The 9,994-nt window shown below is 33.4% G+C and overlaps 1 protein-coding gene across 1 annotated transcript in view; it reads right to left on the bottom strand.

Annotated features, from left to right (window-relative positions):
* The window catches only part of LOC117102803 (multidrug resistance-associated protein 4-like), a 17,479-nt gene extending 8,862 nt beyond the window's left edge, over positions 1 to 8,617 (bottom strand). Inside the window, exons 1-15 of the mRNA XM_033243224.1 lie at positions 8,440 to 8,617; positions 7,619 to 7,694; positions 6,692 to 6,802; positions 6,294 to 6,414; positions 5,806 to 6,021; positions 5,478 to 5,552; positions 4,308 to 4,483; positions 3,982 to 4,107; positions 2,300 to 2,549; positions 2,088 to 2,201; positions 1,899 to 1,988; positions 1,561 to 1,752; positions 1,182 to 1,363; positions 945 to 1,041; positions 457 to 564 (exon numbers count right to left, since the gene is read on the bottom strand). Coding sequence (XP_033099115.1) covers positions 457 to 564; positions 945 to 1,041; positions 1,182 to 1,363; positions 1,561 to 1,752; positions 1,899 to 1,988; positions 2,088 to 2,201; positions 2,300 to 2,549; positions 3,982 to 4,107; positions 4,308 to 4,483; positions 5,478 to 5,552; positions 5,806 to 6,021; positions 6,294 to 6,414; positions 6,692 to 6,802; positions 7,619 to 7,692 — 1,932 coding nt within the window. The 5' untranslated portion in view covers positions 7,693 to 7,694; positions 8,440 to 8,617. The remainder of the gene's footprint in view (positions 1 to 456; positions 565 to 944; positions 1,042 to 1,181; positions 1,364 to 1,560; positions 1,753 to 1,898; positions 1,989 to 2,087; positions 2,202 to 2,299; positions 2,550 to 3,981; positions 4,108 to 4,307; positions 4,484 to 5,477; positions 5,553 to 5,805; positions 6,022 to 6,293; positions 6,415 to 6,691; positions 6,803 to 7,618; positions 7,695 to 8,439) is intronic.
* Positions 8,618 to 9,994: the final 1,377 nt, after the last annotated feature.

Genomic DNA, 9,994 nt, shown 5'->3' on the forward strand with positions numbered 1-9,994 from the left:
TTTTTTTTTTGCTAAATTTCTTTTTTTGACGAATTTTTTTTTCACAATTCTTTCCCATCCATCTCTTAATGGTGACGTAATTCACGTCAATTTACTCTAAACTCTGAATTGCCGTTTTTGTCCTTCATGATTCATAAATTTCGATCAAAAAGTTTCGTGGTAATTGTGATTAGCGGTAAGAGTGTTTTTGTGTAGTTCTATATCTGTTCTTCCCAGGGGTGGCGCCAGCGGGAAGTCCCTCTTCGGGGGCTTCGGTCCCCCCGCCCCCGTCGGGCAAATCCTGGTGCCACCCCTGGTTCTTCCAAGGAAATACATTTTATAACAGCACAGCCTTCGGAAGAAAATTTAGGATTGTTTCATTAAGAGTGGAGCTGTGCTGTTACTTTACTATAATACCGTACTTTACCAGTTACCATCTACTATGCAATATAAATAGTTTAAGAATACGTTACTCACGGATCCATTCCTTGATTCCGGGAACTCATTGCAATTGTAAGTGAAAGAAGAGATAAATTCTTCAATTATTCTTACGTCATAGTATCCTCCAACTACCTCTAGTTTTCCCTGCAAGAAACAGATGAATATTCTTAGACTGTATTTAAATTGTACTGGTACCATGTGCCCTGTCATAGTTTAGTGACTGCTTGTGTTCGTGTTATGTCAAAAATTCTGAATCTTGCAAGATTAGTCAGTTGCATTTGACTGGATTTCTTTCTGATACATCCCACATAAGTCCGAACACGGTTGCTTGCTGTTAGTAGGCCTAATGCACCAACGATTATAAATGGCGTAAAATTATGTAATAAGATGGAAGTAGACTGCATCATCCACATAGACCCAAATAAGCAATTTTATGCACAAAAATAACAACTGTGAATCTGTTTTCCCAATTGTTTAGTTTCTCATTTTGGATCAGGAATTTAAAACAGTAAATTAGGGCCTACCTGTTTTAAAACCATAATTCTATCCACTTCTCGTAGATACAACGCATGACAAGTTGCAAAAACTCGCGTTTTCTTTTTAAGATATCCCATGATACACCTGTTACAATACAAAAATATAAACAAATAAAAAACACAGTGCTAATAGAATGCAATGCAACCAAAGCACAATGACATGTCAGATGATTGTTTAACATGATGTAAACTTTTTACAAATGTGTTTTCCTAAAATGTTCCTACTTTTCAAATATATATTTTGCAACTGTAGCATCAACATCTTTAAATGGTTCATCAAGGAGGTAGATATCAGCATCTTGATACACCGCCCTTGCAAGGTTAATTCTGGCAACCTGGTCATCTGTTAGGGGTGTGTCACTTGTACAAGCCATGGATAAATCTCTCTCAGGGAGACGTTTGATATCCTTAAAGAAGATAAAACAAATCCAAGTACATTATAATTCACGCAATTATCATATTAATTCATAAACATGTAAATGGTTCTCTTACGACTCGATGCCATAACGTTTATGGCAGCAGTTTCCATGCATGTTGAATTGAAATGTCCTGCAATTAGTTATAGCACTACCAGCACCTTTAATATAATTTTTTGTTTTTTTACCTTTGTAAGTGCAGTGGCTTCTAAGACTTGTAAATATCTATCTTCTTCATACTTCTTTCCAAATAATATATTTTGTCGAATGGTTCCCGGGAAAATACACGGCTTCTGTGAAACGTAGGCAATGGTGCCATAAAGCTGAATGTCCCCCGAAGTAATAGGTATTTCATGAAGCAGAGCCATGAGGAACGTTGACTGTAAACATTTAAAAGGTAACAATATAAAAACATAGCACTACTACGGTACCACTTAGCACTACTGCTGCTGCTGCTGCTGCTGCTACTACATAGGCCTATTACTACTAGTAGTAGTAGTCTACTATTACCGCCATCACAACTCACCTTTCCAGAACCACTCGTTCCAACAACACCGAATATTTCCCCATTGTTGATATCCACTGATATATTCTGGAGGGTCTGAGTACCTTTATTCTAACAAATACAAAATTAAAGTGCATATTTTATCCTTAATATATCTTTACTGGAATACATGAGTGTTTAGAACAATCTAAGAATTAAACATTATCTTACTTCCCAAGAACAACAGAGCTCATTCACAACGACGCGTGTGTCATCTTCGCATTCTGAGTGTGTGTACATTGAGTCTGTCGATGCGTTATTCTTTTCTTTAAGAAGCATAAATTCCTAAGGCGATAAAAAAAAAAATAACATCATATCATCAATGCGTTCCAATGTAAGTACAACTAGACACTATATATATTCTGTTATCTGATGTCACATACCTCTATTCTATCACATCCAATAAGACATTCAAGATATAGATATAACGCTCGGGGGAAGAAATCTAATACAGATGGTCGAAGTAAATACATCAGACTGAAGATAACAAACACATCAGAGATCAAGTACTGATTTGCTGTCACGAAGTAAATGGTTAAATAGACAACCTCCAGAAGACGATGTCCAAAGAATGTTATCGCCATTGCAATAAAGTGAAATATTGCAGAAAGTAAAACGGATGATAATTCAGCTCTACAAAAATGTAAAAAAAAAGTTTACAGTATTAGGTTTATTATGAGCATTTTTTGTGCCGTACTTATCTCTATCCGAGAGGGGAAGGGAGGGCGTGAGAGGCCGCCCCTACCAAATTATTCAAAATTTCTAAATTATAAACAAAAAATGGAGAAAAAGGAAAAATGTTAATCAAATTTAGGCCTGAGAGTGCCATTTCCGGCCATCTAGAGGTGCCATAATCATAAATGGTTGGTGCTGAGGTGGTCTGAACTCTCCATCTCTGAAAATCCCCCCTTGGGCCCCCTCTATTTCGAATTCCTGGATCCGCCACTGCAAACACCTATTTAAATACACTGGCAGAGTTGAGCTTAACTATGTTACAATTTTAATTTTCAATTGGAGAACAAAATACAGTTACAGAATTTGATCACCAATCAACATACGAATACACAGCACTGTTCTTATCTTATATAGACCATAGAATTTGCTAATTATTAATTCAAGAATTGTTGTTATAATAGTAGTAACATCTCTGTATACCGGCGAAATTTGGTGGTTAAAGATGCAAAAGGCGTACGTCAACACAGTGCGCTTGTGATAGCAACCCCGCCAATATTCCAAATTCAAAATCTTATTTTCATCATTTTTTTTTTCATTTTCACATTATCATAATAATATCACAATTGATATAAATCACATTTTTCTTCATTTTCACTTTCGATTCATAATAACATTATCAAATTAATATAAATTTAAGTAACATTGTCATTTAGGTGCCTTTTAATAAAGTAAATTTTATTAAATATTTCAATTAAATTGAACATATCATTGAGAAAAAATTGGTGTAATGAAATCTCTATCTCCTTCAAATTAAGTCTTTTTTTTCTTTTGTGTGGGTAGACCACCTTTACTCCATATTCAAAATCTTATTTTTCATCATTTTTTTTACATTTTCACATTATCATCTTAATTCATATAAATCACATATTGTTTTTCTCATTTTCACTTTCGATTCGTAATACTGCATATCCTTATCACATTAATATAAATAATTAAAGTAACATTGGCATTTAGCTGCATTTCACTAATATAATTTTTCTTCGATATTGCAATTAAATTGAACATATCATTGAAGAAAAAACAAAAAAATAACAGTATTCAATTAAGTTGAAATGTCTGAGTTAGCCCTAGTGGTAAACAAAATTCCTCATGAATAAAATAATTCCTCGTCAATGTCTTTCTGTAAAGAATATTGCTATTACAAGCTGTACAGTATTGCTCAAATGGCTTCAAGAGATTCGTCAAAAACCCACTATTCGTCAAAAACCCACTATTCGTCAAAAATCCACTATTATAAAGATTTACACAAGCGATAATCACACGTAACATAATTGGTAGCAGTAATAAATAGTGTATTCAGTATCAAAAATTGTAATTTAAAAATACTTACTTTCGATTTTTTTTAACTATTCCAGAAAAGCTTTTTTCAAAAACAGACATTTTTATAACACGCATGGCTGTAAAAATCTCGGTCAATAAAGATAAACGATATTTCCTTGTCGTAGCAGCCCTTTTCCTATGGATGAAAACGTTATCATTATCATCACCTTTAAAACAAAATTATGATGAAAACATAAACTGTGAATGTATATTTATAATCAGTTTGATTGAAAATGTAAACATGTTGGACTTAACCACGTGATAAATGGAACTGCACTGTTTGCATCTTTAAATGGAGGCATGTCATTTTATAAAATGTTTTATATTTGCCCAAACCTGTAAATGTTATGCATTTTTCTCTGAAGCATCTGAAGAGGTAAAAAACTGATAACAAAGATGAAATAACCAAGTAGCACATGTCGCCAAAACATGTCAACATAGAAGACGAGTATAAGCAACGCCAAGAGGCAATCGAATGGTCCCAGCCACAGGTATGGAAATACGGTAGATATCTACGAAAACAATAATCACATGTAATAGGGTTTTAACTGGGTATTCCAAATTAATCTTATATATAGAAGATAAAAAAATATGATTTTTTAATTATCAACAGAAACTTATTTTCATTTTGACAATGAACATTACAAAATTAATAACATGAAAGTAGAACCCCTAATTGTCATCCACTTTTTCAAGATTCAAGATAACAGTATTTCTCATGGATAAAAAATACAAAATAGGCCTATACAGGCAAAATTGGTAAAAATATATAACATAAATATTATAACGTTAAAATACACACCAAATAATTTAAACACACATTTAGATACCTAAATATAAAGAACATCAAGCTACGTTATAATATCAAGAACATCAAAATATTGTACAAAATATACAGGCAAAATTTGGTCAAAATATGAACATTAGAATAAAACATTAAGAGACACTACAAAAAGCGAATAATAAAAACAAACATTAAAACACCTGAAAAGAGAACATCAAGATAAAAGTTAAACTGCCAAGTATGGAGATGGATTAAAGAATTAGGAATATAAACAGCATTAAAATAAAAAAAAATGAAATATAAAAAAGTTTCATATCCAACAGCAATAAAAATATCAAGTTACAGCAAGGAAGTGAGCTAATTAAATTGTAAATTTTGTTGCTTGTGAACCTTTAGTGTACTGAGCTGTGAACAGCCATTGTCAATAAGGCTTGGTTTACACTAGCAATGATGACTTGAAACATGAAACAAAACCAATGCTCCCAGGCGTAGTTTAATTGCTCAGTGTGTTTGGGTGAACTCACTTGGCCGATCGTTGGAACTTTGTGGTTGCTTTACTTACATTATCAATATAGATAATTATAATTATTATTATAGTAGGCCTATTATAAATCAATATTTTGTTTTCATTTATCCAAAGATGTTAGAAAAACTCTGATTGTCCTAACCTTTCAAAGGGTATTCTCAAAAGAAAATAAAAAAGGTAGAAGATTGTTTCTTACTGTATCAAATTTTCCCGTTTCGTTAGAAACCATAGGATGATTTTTTGGTACAGTTGCACAATTTAACTTCAGGGCCTGTGAAAATAATGAGAGTCACGTTTACAAATGGATTATTGAAATTGCATTACATGATATTGCGTCGTCATCAGGAGTTTTGGTTCACTTGTCATAGCGCGTTCCAAAATATTGCGACAAAACCAGACAACTGTGTGTACACACACAAACACACGCAAATTTTTAAGCGACAATACATGTAGAGACACACGGCAACTATCCGAAAATGATAAATCATAGGGCCTATACAAATTCCTAATTCAGGAGTATTTACCTTTTTGTAAATCAGCGAACAACATGCCACTTGAATTTTTCTTCCAAAAAGTTTGTTGTAAAATGTTAACGGCTCACGGATAATGTCAGGTATAACGATGATTGCTGCGAGCAGAACTGCGTAAACCAAACCCATTCCCGTTGTCGTCGTAGAGTCATCCGCAAATAATGTTATAAACATTCCAAACATTATGGATTGTAATAGTTTGAAAGTTTCCTAGAGTTAAAAATAATAATATTAATATTTTCAGGGTAATGTATTAAAAGTTACAATGGCTCACTCAGTGTAGACTTATCAATCAGCTAGCGTGCGCGTGTGCATTTGTGAATACGTGTTGTATTTTAGCCAATTACAGGGCGTAAAGTTCAGGACGTTTGTATTTTCAAAGTGTATAAACGGAAAAATGTAACTTATATAATTACATTGATTAGAAAATAGGCCAAAAATCATAGATGGACAGTAAACTAGCTACTAGTGTTTTTACAAACCATGATAAATCCCAGTATATTGAAGAGAAATATCCGAGGAAAGAAAGTACGAACTATCGCCCATCGTATACTAGGTAGTGGTCCTCCATTCATTGCTTCATGTTGCTGTCTTTCCCACTCACTTGTAATTTAAAATCAAATGAAAATACTGGTGATTGTAAAATAAGATTTATATATTTATTGTCAAGGCATCCATTTATAAAACATGTTTATTGGCAATGCATCTAGTATGCAGGGTCTTATGATAATTTACAACTATTTATATGCCAGATTATTATATATTATAAATAATAATTATTATTTGTATTACAGTTAATGTTTTGCATTAGGATTTTATTTATTATTTTTCCATCTTGCTGTTTTTCCTCTGAATTTCTTACAAGTATATTACAACTAACCTTTCCAACTTCTTGACCAAAAACTCAGATGTTGCGTTTGTTGGTACATTGTCTAAATGTTCCGTTGTCAGAGTTTCCTTGTTTCCGATGCTGAATATGTCTCTGCACCACCTAAACAAAAATTGGAAAGTGTTGCTGACACACATGTTTCTTGTCAAGCAAGTCAGGTCACACACTGTATCCAACCTAGGCTACGCTTTTGTGCCATCGTGTATTGTCCCTTTGGGCAAATACCATTACAAACGCTCAAAACTTTTCTGGTTCTGATCAATTTTGAGGTGTTGTGTAGCACATCATGGTGGCGTGTAGGAGACCTGATTGGCGATTCGTTTAGTGATCTTTGTAAAAATTACACCCTATATGCAGTTAGCGATTCGTGACGACAAAATTCAAGATTTAAAACTCGCTGTATTTAGTCCTTTCATAATTCTTTGGATCACAATTGCTCAATTTTTAGTGTAATTTTTTTTTTAATGGTAGAAAAAAAAAGAGATACGATATTTAAAAATGTATAACCTTACATACAAACATGTCTTAAGCCAATATTATAACAAAGCACAAAGTTGAGGTGAACGAAACATTTTAGAGGTTCCTTAAAGAATAAGGTATAAATTAAATTTAAGATATGGTGTCATACATTTTACTCTTCGCATTCAAGATCGTGAACATTCGTAATTTTAAGAAAATTAACGACTGATATTTTCTGTTGGCCTATAGTTCTTTCTTCTGCAGAATTTGACATACACATACCAATCAAATCAAAGCTGTTTGATGAGGCTTATCTAATTTATTATATTGTTTGAATATACGCTTTATCTGATACCTTTAAAATACTAGTCTGCCTAAACCACACCAAAGACTACTTTGTTTAGTTATTGAAATCTTATACCAATTACATGAAATTCAAAAGACTATGATAATTCTTACCCAAATGTGATCTTCAGCAGTATATTTGTTTTCTGCAGCCTACTTGGTTTGAACTCCGAATTACCTGATTCCATTACTGTTTGCAGAGAGCAGTGGCATGTTCGTATATATATATATATATATATATATATATATATATGCAGGCTTTCAGTTTACAAACTTTATTTATAGTTTCATGTTTAAAAACGTAACATAATTATTGTGTAGACTAATTAAATGACATCTGAGAAAATTAAACTTGGCCTAAAATAATTATTTATAAAAGTCAATTGTTTTGATATTACGTGTATTGGTCTTTTAATATTGTTTCTTGGTTTGTGATTACTATTACATTTGTTTCAATCTTGTTTTTGTTTCAGGCTTTTACTGTTGTTTTGTTCTTGTCAAACATTTTGTTGCAATAAGGATATTTCGAAATAAATTAAATAATCGCCAAAGTAAATTACTGTAAAAATATTGATGCACGCAGTGAGACCATAGGCGTAGATATTTAAAAGAAGACCTGCGAGAGAAGGTACAGTAGGTTTATAACCAAGACAATTCTAAAACTCACAAACACATAAAATATACGGAGAGGTAATGCACTCAAACAACAAGCCTAAAGATCAACGCAGTTGGAATATGTAGATTTACACAATGGAACGCCGGAAAAAGAGCTAGGTCTATATAAAGTTAAACATTCGCGTAAGGATGTGTCGTCTAGGATAGTAAGCCTAGCTTACCTCCAGTATCTCTGTGGACATGCACAATCATGTTTAGGCCTACGGTTTTATAGTCCCGACTGTAGTATACCTTCTAGCCAACACTCAAGGATAACTCACCTTTCTATATCGTCATTATGATTGCAGACGCATCCCAAAATATTTTTTTTATGGTCGTATTCTTAGATCGTGTTTATGAATATATAATTTGTTTTAATAGCTCATGCGAAAACGGCTTAATTGAAGCGATATTATAAGAGAGTGAGACATTTTTAGAGCAAGGATTGTACCGGTTGAGTTGTCTTTTTGTACAATCTACCTTCATTGTTAGCTCTTTTATTTTTTAAACAATGAATAGTCAAAAGTCAACCAGAACGGAATTATAATGCATTGATGCGGTAAGCCGACTTAACCGTACTGTAGCTAGCTAGCACTTTTGTGATCACTTTAAAATCATGGTTTTGCTGAGAAAGCCAACATTTTGAAAAGAAAGAATCTTATCTCTTTAAAAATATATAATAAGTATATGTTTGTATTATATTAGTGTACAAGGGAGAGATAGCCTTAAACAACCAACACACATTTTGAGGATAAAGCTTTCCTGTTGGAGACCAGAATTGCATACTGTAGGAATTAGAGATGGGTGGTAGTCTACTAGTGCACACACATGACTGAATTAAACCAATTCTGACATTAGGTTAGGCCTACCTCATAATATAACCCAATGATATGACATTAGAGTTGGAGTTGGGTGGGCGTTGTAAGTCCCTTTGCTGTAGCCTGCTAATCAGCTTTGTCCACAGTATCATGTTATATGTGGATAGTGGATGTTATCCAGAATGTTTTCAAATGTAAAGTCAATGTCATTTTAGTTTACCACCAATAACTATAATTTTCCTTTTTAACAAAAAGTTAGTCACTTTCATCATACCATTTGCTGTAGCGCCCTCTGCTATATAGGCCATCTATATTTGATCTATATTATATTAGTGTTGAACGTAAGGCCAAACAAATTATATATATTCAGTCTCTGGTCAGACCTAAGTTCCAGAATTAGTAAGGCGATAAGATTTTAATTTTTTAATTTAATTGTTTTTGTTTTTTTTAAAGCAAGGATAGTACAAAAGTAGGTTATGTTTTTTTTTTTTATGTTTTTTTTTCTGTTCTGCTAACATCATTATCAGCACCATTTTCATCATGTATATATATAAATATATAATAATACGATATATACATATATTATATATATAATTATATAGATAAACAGGTAAGTCGGCAATACAGACGAGGTTCGGGACAAAAGAAAAAAAAACACAAACCTAGCATATCTAGTTATTACTGTCTGTCAATCTATCATGGTTTCTATGCGGTCAAAGTTATAACGTCACCCCATTGGACTGTAAAGCCGGACACTCACTGCGTCGTACGACCGTCGCACGACGAATCCACATTTGCTTCCGGCGAGCGATAGACGACGCAACGCCGTCTGCTGATTGTCAGTGACAAATCTGAACGGATTCTCATTAAAAAGACGATCAGTTGGGTCCGCGTCTTCGCGTGCGTTCTTCGTCGCTTTGCCGTCGCGTCGCCGTGGCACGCAGTAACCGGCTTACGAGTTACTACGACGCTCGCATAGATTTCTATGGTATAGCCACCAGGGCCATAATGAAAACGC

This window comes from Anneissia japonica, unplaced genomic scaffold (assembly GCF_011630105.1).
Source record: "Anneissia japonica isolate Jap-2015-1 unplaced genomic scaffold, ASM1163010v1 scaffold1005_len2656397_cov198, whole genome shotgun sequence".
Lineage (NCBI taxonomy): Eukaryota > Metazoa > Echinodermata > Crinoidea > Comatulida > Comatulidae > Anneissia > Anneissia japonica.